General features: G+C 30.4%; 1 protein-coding gene across 7 annotated transcripts; it reads left to right on the top strand.

The window, feature by feature from the left end:
* LOC18598453 (E3 ubiquitin-protein ligase RHF2A) lies at positions 597-5,381 on the top strand. 7 transcript variants are annotated; one of them, XM_018121875.1, is made up of 10 exons: positions 597-611; positions 703-847; positions 1,832-1,965; positions 2,095-2,141; positions 3,219-3,281; positions 3,378-3,486; positions 3,603-3,982; positions 4,129-4,236; positions 4,339-4,707; positions 5,027-5,381. In XM_018121875.1, exons 3-9 carry the CDS (start codon positions 1,834-1,836, stop codon positions 4,649-4,651), a joined length of 1,152 nt encoding a protein of 383 aa, XP_017977364.1. In that variant the 5' UTR covers positions 597-611; positions 703-847; positions 1,832-1,833; the 3' UTR covers positions 4,652-4,707; positions 5,027-5,381. The 7 variants fall into 7 exon arrangements, with proteins under 7 accessions (XP_017977364.1, XP_007028045.2, XP_017977365.1 ...); XM_007027983.2 differs by having other exon boundaries at positions 1,826-1,965; XM_018121876.1 differs by having other exon boundaries at positions 611-847; positions 1,826-1,965; positions 4,132-4,236.

Genomic DNA, 13,938 nt, shown 5'->3' with positions numbered 1-13,938 from the left:
GGAAGGAAGGAAATAGAGTAAAAGGAAAACAATGTTTCTTTCCTTCATTTCCTTTGTTTTGTAGGAGGGAAAAAGTTTGGGAAGAAAAATGATTCGATTTGTAATTATTTATTAAGGCTAAATCTAATCTAATCTTTTAAAATTGGGAAGAAAACATTTTTTAAATCAAATTAATCTTTTTATTTACAATATGTATAAGTAGACGAGATGATTCTCTTCTTTGGCTTCATTTGGTATGATTGGATTTTTGTACATGAAATTAGATAGCATAATCATATCTCACAAATGGAAAGGATATCATGATTACCATAATGTCCATTATTAATTATTAAAGAAAAAGTTAAATATTCCATAAATAAATTGAGAAACAAAACACCCAACTAGAACATAAAGTTGAGGGGCAGGACTAGTAAGTAATAGCAGAATATACTTTGATTGTATGAGATAAGATCCAGTTATGGAAAAGGGTGTGAAAAGAAGACTTCTTTTGGGAGTGGTGGTGGGCAAATTGTTGGGAGCTTTGTTTTCCAACACTCAAAACCTTAAATAAATAATTAAAAAAAGGAAGAAAACAACCAAAACAAAACAAAACCCATAATTATAATTCAAAGGTAAAGGTCGCCATGTCTTTCTTTCCTACTCTCTCTCTCTTCTTCCTCTTTTATCATTATGTAATCATTTTTTTTTCTCTGAATTTTGTAGGGTTTGTTGGTTGTTCTTTAACGAGCCTCTGGCATTCCCTTGTGAATAAATAAATAGGAGGGGAAGGGGATTTCAAAAAGCTCCTTTTTTTATTTGTCTTCCTTGATTCCTTGTCTCATTTCAGTTTCCAAAAATTGTTTTGGAGGTAAACCCATGTTTTTTTTTTCCTTCAATTTTATATTTTTGATGTATTGAAAATTTGGGTTCATGAATTTGTATCTTTTATTTAATTTTAAGATCCATTTCTCATTTGGGTTTTATTGGTTTATGTTTAAAAAGGTTTAATCTTTGCGTAATTCAATGGACTGATATTTGTATATCTGTTTTACCTGTTCCCAGGATTTATTTAATTTGCTTTCTTTTTTTTTTTGTTTTTTGGAATTTAGATGAGGTATAGATGGTTTTAACCATTTTGTATATATTTGACATGAAAATATGGTTTTAAATTTCATTCAGCAAATGTGTTTAAGTCAATCAATCAGGGCCTGGTTTGAATAGTTGGAGTCAGAAAAAAAAATATGTATGCTTTTGTAATTTTTGTTTGATATATATGGAGAATGAGAAAAGAATGAACTGGAATAACTATGTAAGGTTGTCCTTTATTTGAAGTTATTTGAAACATGGGAAATTTGTCTTTGTAAAACTTCTGACTTACTGTCTGATTAAATTTGCCTTAAAAAGACAAACAATATTTTGGCTAGTTTCGGTTATTCAACGATCTTATTTGGTAAGTGGCAAAGAAAGTGGTTTTGATCAGCAGGGAAATGAATCATTGTTGTTCCATAATTTTTGGGAAAAAAGTGTTTAGATAAGTGGAAATAGTTGGTATTGAGGCTTTGTTGAGTTGAGAGTTGTGATTTAGATGCGGAGGTCTACCAACTTATTTTATTGCTTTGCTCAATATAAAAATTATGAGGTGGTAAGAACTTCTTTATCTCTATTGATCTTAGGTTGCAGTTTACTTATGCATTTTAGGAAGTGAGATGTGCTTGGGTTTTCACTCTGCTTTGTGCAGTCCATAAAGCTATGCAAAAAATGAAGGGTTGATGTTACAACAGGGATAAATTGGAATTTTAGTATGCAGTGTCTGTATTAAAATTTTGGTGGTTTTCGTTTCTTAAAGTTTCAGGGATGGAGGAGATACAGAAGCCTGATAGTCATATGACATCAGCTGCAGCTTTTGTGGAAGGGGGAATCCAAGATGCCTGTGATGATGCTTGTAGCATATGCCTTGAGGAGTTTTCTAAAAGCGATCCTTCAACAGTAATATCTAAATCACAGATTCAATTTTACTAACCCTTTTCTGCTTGATGAGGTTTTTTGCACTATTATCCTTCATACCTATTGTGTGGAAATACCTCTGTTTGAATTCTTTTTTATCTTTGCTTGCAGGTGACTAATTGCAAGCATGACTTTCACCTCCAGTGCATTCTTGACTGGTAAGTTTCGTGTTAACTCTCAAAATAACTATTTTTTCCACTCCACTCTATTAGATTTCATTGTCATTATTACTGCGTTTATTTTCCTCACAAATTCTAACTGAAGGCTATGTTTTTGTCTGTTTCTATGATTCATTATGCATTTTCTATAACAAATTTGTTTTCCCCCCTACATTGACTATCAGTAGATTGGCTAGACATCAATATCCAGGTTGGGTCTTGATAGAATGCTATGGGTGGGAGAGAGGAGAGGGAGAGTAAAAGGGCAAGGGGTCATCATGTAATGGGGAAAAGAAGGAAAAAAAATGCTCTCTAGCAAAGCTAAACATGGACAAATTATTGCTTTAAGGAATCCAACTTCTTGTCATAAATCACATATACTCAGACAGATACGTATTTGACATAATTATATGGTACGACTACATGATTGCATGATGCATTTGATTCTGATGTTACTATATGATGAATTTAATTTTGACATGAGGATATGATGTTTTTCATTCCTTGTGCAATGTTTTAGATACTATTTCGAGTTTGATTTCTTATCCTTTGATACTGATAATGATGGTTAAATTTTGTCTGGTTATGCGAACTGATAGTGCTAACTTGATATTCTCATCTATTCATTTTATTTATCAACTTGCTTTTGCTCTACCGCCCTTGGTTTTTTGGTGCAACAATTGTAACCTGAACTTTGATTGATGAAGATGCCTTAGTTTCTTGTTTGATCTATTGGTTTTTTGTTCAACTTCTAGCAAATAATTGTTGATGTTGCTTTACTTCTTGGATGTAATTAGAGTGTACATAGAGAGCTTTGAAGACTTCAGGATGTTTCTTGTACAATGGAATGTTAAATTAATACCTCTGTTTCTAACGAATCAAGCACCAGTAGAAAGTAGGTGATACCATTTTTCTGAGGAAAAAAGCATATACGGAAATTTATTTTTAGGATTTATTTTCCTAGTTAATTCATTTCTTGATAATTTAAGTTTATTTGGATTTTGGAAGTATACACTCTTGCAAAGGAAGAGATCACCAAATAAGGCTTAAATCTAATACAAGTTTTTTGATTTGTAGGTGCCAGAGAAGCTCTCAATGTCCCATGTGCTGGCAAGCCATTAGTTTGAAGGACTCTGCAAGGTTTTTGATATATATATACACGTACACATATTTTTACTTTGAGAATTTTCTCATCATAATCTGTGGAATTAGCTAATAATGTGCATATGGTGACAGTCAAGAATTGCTTGAAGTGGTAGAAAGGGAAAGGAGCTTTAGGGTTACTCCGTCAAGAAATACCACCATATTTCACCATCCCACTCTTGGTGATTTTGAATTGCAACATGTATGCTGTCTATAAGTGCTCTTTAGAATCTTTATTTTACTATTGTTTGGCAATAAACTTGTTACACCATTCACCCATTAAACAGAACTTACACAATTTTTTTCATTGTAATGCAGTTACCGGTTGGTGCAAATGACCCTGAACTTGAAGAGCGTATAATTCAGCACTTGGCTGCTGCTGCCGCAATGGGAAGGGCCCGCCATTCTGGTTGGAGGGATGGCCAGAGAAGATCATCTGCTCATAGCCGTCCACATTTCTTGGTATTTTCTACTCATCCTGGTGCCCAGCATTCTGGTTCTGTATCAACCCCTTTGACTCAGATAGGAGGAGAAACTGAAGCAGCTGCAATCACCGTAGCTAGTCCAGCCACTCCACTATCATCTGGAGGAGAAGAGTTATCTCAGCAGATGTCACCATTTCCTTCTGGTCAAAATACACCTGCCTCTGGATCTACTGTCAGTCCATTGAATAGACGAGGATTTTCCTTAAATAATCGGTATTTATGACTTCTTTTCTCATGTTTGTCATGCATGTGACTACATGTATTATCTAGAGTATTTATCTTTTGTTTGTAGAAGCACTTCTAGTCATTTTCTAAGCGTACATGTATCATCTAGTTGATAAATTTTTCTTTGTCTATAGAAGCACTTCTAGCAATTCCTCATTGCCAAATCAAGAAAGAGCAGGACCATCAGAGTTTCAGTCATTTTCAGAATCTCTGAAATCCAGATTTAATGCTGTGTCCTTGAGGTATGGTGGACAAATCCTTCTTATAGCAACTCGTTAGAGGTATAATACTAGATAATGCATATTTTTCCTCATATGTTACTAATAACACTTCTTGAATTAAAGATATAAGGAGTCAATTTCAAAGAGTACAAGAGGCTGGAAGGAGAGGTGGTTCTCACGTAACTCTTCCATGTCTGATCTTGGGAATGAAGTTCAGAGAGAAGTGAGTGCAGGAATTGCTAGTGTATCTCGTATGATGGAGCGTTTAGAAACCAGGGAAAATAATAGTCCAAATGAAGCTTCTGTATCAAATCATTTGGCTGAATCTTCTATTACAGAGCAAGACAACCAGCATAATGCAGGGAATCACGGAGATAACCCTCTAAGTATCAGCCCTACGCCAGCTTCGCATGCTGCTAGTTCTCTTTCTAATTAAGTTATATAAAATTATTTCAGCAAATTGCATCTATCCTCAGCATTTCATTTTTGTAGGTGAGTCATCATGCTGCTTTGTATTTTTCTTTAGATAATATTCAGGCATTAGAACCCCCCATCAATAGAAAATATTGAATTTGCTTCTACCATCGCCCTTACCTTCCAGTGGCTGCCTGTATTAAATCTTATAATGATTCTTCCACCTGTATGATGTGAGCCGAGAGTTTTTAATTTTAGGGGGAGGGAGGGGGGGGGGGGGGGGGGGGGTGGAATCTGCATTGTTGTAGATAGATCTCCAGTCTTTCAGGAGATTTATCTCTGTTGTATTTTACCATAATCTTTGCAGAATATTTTACAGTTTAGTTTGGGTTTTCAGGTTGCCAATCTTGTTTCTCCAGAAATGACATGCTGAGGAAAAGATGCTTTGCATTTCAGGCCAGGTGATTGGTATTTGCAAACAGACAGAGTCATGGTGAGTGGTCTGAATCTGAATAAAGAGAGGAAGTCTGACAGAGCTTCCATCTGGACAGAGACTTTTATATGGGTATATGTGTGTAAATTTGTTAATATATAACCTGATTTAGTGCACGATATCTGTATTTAACCGTCTGGATGGCTGATTTGGCAATGGCTGAATGTTAATTACTCTTGAGGGAGGAGGTGGTGACACTGGATGGAATTTGAAACATGCTTAAAACGTATTGCAATTTGCTGAAAAATTTGTCTTTCCATGTGGCTATTGACACCAACTGAACTTAGTGAATTAGTGAAGATCTTGGCCCTGTCTAGACTTTCCTATAGCATAATTCCCCCTGCCAATGTCCATAGGGACAACAGAGCTATGTGTGACTGGAGTTTCCCGCAAACTCTTGTGAAACTCATTTTGTCTAAGTTAGGAGCGGAGATGATCTTCTCCAAGTGTCTCTCTGTCTGATGAACAAATTTAAACCTTGCCAGGATTTGAAGCTTTCCCAAAAATGATGAAACTGATTTTTCTTATTTGCAAATACTTTGTGGACCTTGTATTTTCTTTTGTTACCCTTTTAATATTAGCAACCGACTTAGCCCATAGAAGAAGCAGGATGTAACAAGAACTAAAACAGAAGCGGGTTCATCATTCAGATGCCTATGTAAGGTAAAGCGAATCCTGAGATGGACTTAAAATAGACATTGACAGCAGAGCAAGTCGAAGTCCTTATCTACATCTCTCTCTCTTGTGTACAACCTTTAGGCTGTCCAAAAACTAGCGACCCAAATCAAAGAGAAGCTTTTAGAAGCTGAGTTTTGAAGCTTGTATGGATGTGGGTTCTTGAGTTCATCATCAGTTAACTGAGGTAGGAATATCGTAACGAGAGCACTTTCCTTCCTCCTCTCTTTTTCCCTTTCTTTTGGCTTTGATTACTCCACTGTCTCCATCTCTCCGGGGATCGGTTAATTGGATATTTGGAAAGACCGATGTCGTATTTAGATTCCAACACGTCATTTGGTGCCGACGACTTGCAAGAATTTCAGGCGAATCAGCCATGAAAGTAACTCTCTTCTCTTCTCCCTTTCTCTCTTTGGTTTAAGTTTCTTGTTCAATCCGGATTAAATTTAATCAATATTTCTCCAATCATTTTGATAATGGTCTATCTCGTTTGATAATCGTTAGTAAATCTTTGAACTTAATCATGAAATTCAACTGAATATATTAGTGATTAAGTTGTCAATTAAGTTGATAATTTTCTCAATGACTATTCCAGCAACAAACATTTTCAGACTCTTGAGGCCTTAGCTTCGCAATTGACGATTCTCACATATATCTGATTGTTTTTCCGATGCAAGAATGGTAGAATAGATATAAAATTTATGTCACGTTATTAAATAAACCGAAACATTAATGATGTATTAACATCAGCACTTATATGTCTGACGGTATATATAATTTGGTGGCAAAGTGATCATTTCCAATAATGAACCAATAGTGAATTATAGTCAAAATGTATGGATAGGACAATTTTACTTTAAAAGAAATTATTTACAGTAGAAAGAAAAGCATAATTACCAATATATGGTAGTTGAGCATAAGGGAAATTTATATATGCGATCATTATAATTATATCAATAATAGTTATTACTCCTTTATTCATTTTAAACAAATATATATTTTCATTTTCAAAAAGGAAAAAAACCATGATCAAGGACTTGAAACTATTTATATAATAATACTGTATCTTATTTCATTTATTAATTACAGGAATATAGCAAAAATAAAAATAAAATAAAATGATGGAAGAGAAGTGTAAGAAAGAGGAAAGGAAAGAGACATTCACGCTTGCAATGATACATTACATGAATTTTTAATTCTCGTAAATGCTAATTGTAAAATTACATATTTTATAAAATAATATTCTAAACGTTGTCTAGCCATTGAGAAAAAGTTAAAAACTGTTTGAAAGTGATCAAGATACCTGAAAAGTCCCTGCATTAGAGTATTTTCTTCAATTTAGTCATTCTACTCAAAATCTCAACATTTTAATTCTTTAATTTTAAGAATTGTTTCAATTTAGTTCCTTTAATGTTTTTTATCCAAATTGATCATTACGGTGCTGACGTCATCGCTGAAGTGACGTCAAATGCTCATGCTGACAAGGTAATGCCACATCACACTTTTCAAGGGTTGGGTCGATGACGTGGGAATGACACATCACCCTGTGGATATGGATTGTCAAGTAGCACATCAAGAGTTTGCCACGTGGTGCGTTTAGATGCTAACACATAGCAATTTATTCTTCAAAAAAAAAAACACTTGTTAAGATTTGAACCCAAACCTCTAACAAATAAAATAATATCTTTACCATCACACCTAAACTCTTACTTTTAACAATATTTTGCTTGAATTTCTTTTCTTCTTTTTTCTATCTTTTTCTTTCCATAAAACTACGTCATTTTGGAGCCTTCTTATACTTTCAAAAACTATAACCATACAAACCCTTTGGAATCTTCTTTTCAAACGACGTAGTTTTATAAAAAAAAAAAAAGAAAAAGGTTCCAAAACGACATAGTTTTATAGAAAGACAAAAAAAAATAAGAAAGAAAAAGAAAGAAGAAAAGAAGAAAAGAAATTCAAGCAAGATATTATTAAATATAAGAGTTTAGGTATGATGGAAAAAATATCGGTTTATTTGTTAGAGGTTTGGGTTCAAATCTTAACAAGTGTTTCTTTTGAAGAATAAATTATCACGTGTTAGCATATAAGAGTGCTACGTGGCTGCCTACTGGGGTGACACATGGTAACCTTGACGTGCCACGTGGCAATCTATATCCATAGGGTGATGTGGCACGGCCACATCATCGACCCAACCTAAACCCCCCTTTATATGCCACATTAGCATCTAATGCCATGTCAGCGATAATGTTAGCACCGTAACGATCAATTTGGATGGAAAACATTAAAGGGACTAAATTGAAGTAATTTTCAAAATTAAGGGACTAAAATTTTACAATTTTGAGTAGAAGGACTAAATTGAAGAAAATACCTTGGTATAGGGACTTCCCAAGTATTTTGACATTTTGAAAATTAATAGAAATATTATAATGAGCAGACTTAAAAGATGACAATGTTATGCTAATATGAAAATCATGGTTAATAATCTTGAATTATTTTTTAATGAGATTAATAATAATTCTAAGTTTATTGGAGCTTGGAATATCTATGTCTAAATAGATTCTCCACTTAGCTTTGAAGAATTCAACTTGTTTAAGTTGGTGAATACTACAGTAAGTTTAACCTTACTGTAAGGTCAATTAATAAAATTTTAAAAAAATTATAAAAACTTGTATAATAGGTTAATAGGTAAAAAAAATATTTAATTTTTAAAATTATCTATTTTAAGATAATAACGTAAATAAGTTTTAAACTTATTTAGTTTATTTTAAGTTATTTAACTTTTAATTTTATTTTACTTTTTACTATAAATTATAAAAATATTATAATTTTAATATTAAAATTATATTTAATTAATTTAATTCAATAAAATTTATTTTTATCACTAGTTACGTTAACTCTTACACATTTACGTTTAGATTTTAAATTTGTTTATTACACCTTCATAAGATTTTACGTCGATTCTTACAACTTGACGTTAAACCCTTCCAATAGTAACTTTAAACTATAATTATTTTTATCCTTATTATTTTTTATTTAAAAATTAAAATTTGTATATCGTTAAACCCTTTTAATTCAAAACTATAAATTTAAAAATTTATTTTTCATTAAATTTAGATTGTTTTTACTTAATTGACTTGTTACGTTAACTCTCACACACTTACGTTAAGATTTAAAATTTAGTTATTTCACCTTCATAAGTTTTTATGTTAATTCTTACAGTTTTACGTCAAGACTTTTTCATGTCAATTTTGAACTATAATTATTTTTATCTTTATTATTTTTTATTTAAAAATTAAAATTTGTATGTCGTTAAATACTTTTAGCCCGAGAAAATAGAAATTTAAATATTTAATTTTCATTAAATTTAGATTTTTTTGTTTAATTGACTTGTTACGTTAATTCCCACACATTTATGTTAAGATTTAAAATTTAGTTATTTCACATTTACAAGTTTTTATTTCAATTCTTACAATTTTACGTCAATGCTTTTCTATGCCAATTTTGAACTATAATTATTTTTATCCTTATTATACTTTCTTTAAAAATTAAAATTTGTATATCGTTAAACACTTTTAGCCCGAGATTAAATTTAAATAATTATTTTTTATTAAATTTAAATTATTTTTACTTAATTGACTTGTTACGTTAACTCTCATATACTTACGTTAAGATTTAAAATTTAGTTATTCCACCTTTACAAGTTTTTACGTCAATTCTTATAGTTTTATGTCAAGACTTTTTCATGTCAACTTTGAACTATCATTATTTTTATCCTGATTATTCTTTATTTAAAAAGTAAAATTTGTATATCGTTAAACACTTTTAACCTGAGAATATAAATTTAAATATTTATTTTTCATTAAATTTAGATTATTTTTACTTAATTGATTTGTTACTTTAACTCTCACATATTTACGTTAAGATTTAAAATTTAATTATTTCACATTTACAAGTTTTTATGTCAATTCTTACAGTTTTATATAAAAGCTTTTCCATGTCAACTTTGAACTATAATTATTTTTATCCTTATTATTTTTTATTTAAAAATTAAAATTTGTATATCGTTAAACACTTTTAATCCGAGAATATAAATTTAAATATTTATTTTCATTATTTAGATTGTTTTTACTTAATTGACTTGTTACGTTAATTCTCACACGTTTACGTTAAGATTTAAAATTTAGTAACTCCACATTTACAAGTTTTTACGTCAATTCTTACAATTTTACGTCTAAACTATTCCATGTCAAATTTGAACTATAATTATTTTTATCCTTATTATTCTTTGTTTAAAAATTAAAATTTGTATATCGTTAAACACTTTTAATTCGAGAATAAAAATTTAAATATTTATTTTTCATTAAATTTAGATTGTTTTTATTTAATTGACTCGTTACGTTGACTCTCACACATTTACGTTAAGATTTAAAATTTAGTTATTTCACCTTTACAAGTTTTTACGTCAATTCTTATAGTTTTACGTCAAGACTTTTCCATATCAACTTTGCACTATAATTATTTTTATCCTTATTATTTTGAATTTAAAAATTAAAATTTTTATATCGTTAAACACTTTTAGCCCGAGAATATAAATTTAAATATTTATTTTTTATTAAATTTAGATTATTTTTATTTAATTGACTTGTTACGTTAACTCTCACACATTTACGTTAAGATTTGAAATTTAGTTATTTCACTTTTACAAGTTTTTACATCAATTCTTACAGTTTTACGTCAAGACTTTTCTTAATCAATTTTGAACTATGATAATTTTTATCCTTATTATTCTTTATTTAAAAATTAAAATTTTTATATCGTTAAACACTTTTAGCTAGAGAATATAAATTTAAATATTTCCTTTTCATTAAATTTAGATTTTTTTAATTAACTTGTTAGGTTAACTCCTGCACATTTACGTTAAGATTTAAAATTTAGTTATTCAACCTTTACAAGTTTTTTCGTCAATTCTTACAGTTTTACGTCAGGACTTTTTCATATTAAATTTGAACTATAATTATTTTTATCTTTATTATTCTTTATTTAAAAATTAAAATTTGTATATCGTTAAACACTTTTAATCCAAGAATATAAATTTAAATATTTATTTTTCATTAAATTTAGATTTTTTGTACTGAATTAACTTGTTACGTTAGCTCTCACACATTTACGTTAAGATTTAAAATTTAGTTTTTACACCTTTACAAGTTTTTACACATTTATAAGTTTTTACGTCAATTCTTATAACTTTAAGTTAAGGTTTTTCCATGTCGACTTTTAACTATAATTATTTTTATCCTTATTATTCTTAATTTAAAAATTAAAATTTTTATATTGTTAAACACTTTTAGCCTAAGAATATAAATTTAAATATTTGCTTTTATTAAAATTAGATTGTTTGTACTTAATTAACTTATTACGTTAACTCTCACGCATTTACGTTAAGATTTAAAATTTAGTTATTCCACCTTTACACGTTTTTACTTCAATTCTTATATTTTTACGTTAGAGCTTTTCTATGCCAATTTTGAACTATAATTATTTTTATCCTTATTATTCTTTATTTAAAAATTAAAATTTTTATATCGTTAAACACTTTTAGCTCGATAATATAAAGTTAAATATTTATTTTTCATTAAATTTAGATTTTTTTAACTTAATTGACTTGTTATTTTAACTCTCATATATTTATGTTAAGATTTAAAATTTAATTATTTCTCCTTTATGAGTTTTTATGTAAATTCTTATTATTTTACATTAATGATTTTTAATCGTAATGTTTAGACTTTTTAATGACAACTTTAAATTACATGCACTTTTATTTTTGTTATTATACATTTTTAATTTTGATTTATTATAGTGTTAATCTTATTTATAATATGAAATTTCTGCCATTGAATAAAAGTAAAGCAAACAAACGGTTTCCATTAAAACGACATAAAAAAAAAGTCCATCAAAGGAAGGAGTTTCCCCCACTAAAGGAATTTTCTGCCAGTGGTTGGAGGTGGAGGACCCTCATATTCACCTTCAATAACTGGACAATTTTGCTGTACTAGCTTTACAGCAGCAAGCCCATCCTTCGTCAAATAGCTTGCAGAACAAGATACTATACCAAGGCCAACTTCTGTTATATCACTGTAAAGTCCATTAAAGAGATGACTCTCCCCCACTAAGGGAGTTTTCTGCCAGACGTTGGAGATAGTCTTCACAAGCGTTATAAAGCAATTTCTATTAGCACCTTGACGTTTGGTTTGCTTACCACTATCCTGTCAATTGTCCACTTCAACTTTGCTCTCCCCACCACGCTCACCTTGTGCAAGTATTGTTAATAATAATATTCAATCCTTATACCCAAAATGCTACACCTTAAACCTTATATACTAAACCCTAAACCATTAAATTATGCTAACTTTGGTATTGTGATTTGATAATTTTGATTATACTAATTTTATACTTAGCCTCCAATATTATTATAGTGTAGTAAGTTTTTTATTTAATATTTCATGAGTATTTAAGGTCGTAATTATATATTATTTATGTTTAATATGTGTAGGTTAATGGAGAGTAAAGAAAATAATTTGTTAGATGCAAAATATTTGCATGAAGTTTCAAAAGATGATATACTGGGTTTGGAGTTTGATGATTTAGAAGATGTTTATGAATTTTATAAAACATATGCTTGTGCCATGGGCTTTGGTGTCCGTAAAGGTAGCTGTATGTGAAACAAAAATGGAATTGAAGTTATGAAGCATTTTGCTTGTTTGAGGGAAGGACATAGGGCTGAAAAATGGGAAAAGTTAGAGAATTGGGTGCGAGAACCTAAAAGGTCATCTAGAACAATTGGAAGGCTAACATTCGGGTCATTCTAAACAAAGATATAGGAAAATGGTATGTTTCACATTGTGAACTTGAAAATAATCATCAAATGGTAAATCTCGCTCAAATATGTTTCATTCATTCGAATAGGCATATTAAAGTAGTCGATGTCTGTGAAGCAAAAGCTATGAAAGTTGTAGGTATCAAAACATGTCCAGTGATGAATGTTTTTGTAGCTCAAGCGAAGGGCATTCAAAATGTTGGTTTTACTCATAAAGTTTTTATAAAGCCTGACCTTATAAAATATATGTCATGACATACATGTGATGGATAACATGTTTGCATGCTGGAGAGTCCTGAAAAATTTACAAAAGTCGGCATTGTACCTAGAGGTACAACAAAGTTGATTTAAGCCTCGAACTAGATCAAATAGAGATTTTAGGGTGAAATTGAAAATTTTACAATCCAGGAATGATTTAAAATGGTGATTTGGAGTTCGAGGATCAATTTGGACAAATCGAAAATTTCACTATCTAGGGGTAAAATAGTAATTTTGCCTCTCGAGGACAAAATGAGAAAATTTTCAAAGATTTTGATCACATTTGATTTATTAGAGTATGATTTGAGGTTGAGAAGTGAAAAATTGTAATCTGGATATTTTTCGAAGCATAGGGGTAAAATGGTAAATTTGCCACCTCAAGGGCAAAATTGTAATTTTACGTACCTGACACTTGTCCAGCACATGGATTTTATCCAATATTATCATGGATAATTAAAGGAATTTAAGTGGTGGAGAGAGAAAGCTTAATAGTTAAGAAATTACAAATGGACCAATAATGTGGTGACATGTGTCAAGTTTATATCCATTATTTATTTAGCTTTAAAATAAGCATAAAATCAGCCTATTTTCTTTCATATGGCTGGCCAAACCAAGACCAAAGAAGAACAAAAGAAGAAAAGGAAGAGAACAAACCCTAGGTGGAAAAATTCAAGGGAAAAGTGTGAAAATTCAAGAAAACAAGTGAAAAAAAGGTAAAATTTTTCAATTAAGCTTGAGATCTTTCTTTCCCATGCATTTCTCCTTATTTTTCATGGTTAAATTTCATGTTTTCATGGTGAATTCATGGCTAGCCAAATGGGTATGGAGAGAGACATGATGTTGGAATTGTTTGATTTTGAGTTATGTTAGTGATTAAGGTTAGTTTAGCATATTTAGAAGCAAAACAACAAGAAAAGAATCCATTTTCCCCATGAATCTTCATTGGCCGAATCTTCCTTGATGTGTGTGGGTGATGGATTGTTATTATTTCAAGAGAAATGGCTTA

This window comes from Theobroma cacao, chromosome 5 (assembly GCF_000208745.1).
Source record: "Theobroma cacao cultivar B97-61/B2 chromosome 5, Criollo_cocoa_genome_V2, whole genome shotgun sequence".
Taxonomy (NCBI): Eukaryota; Viridiplantae; Streptophyta; class Magnoliopsida; order Malvales; family Malvaceae; genus Theobroma; species Theobroma cacao.
This window is presented reverse-complemented; position numbering and strand designations above follow the sequence as displayed.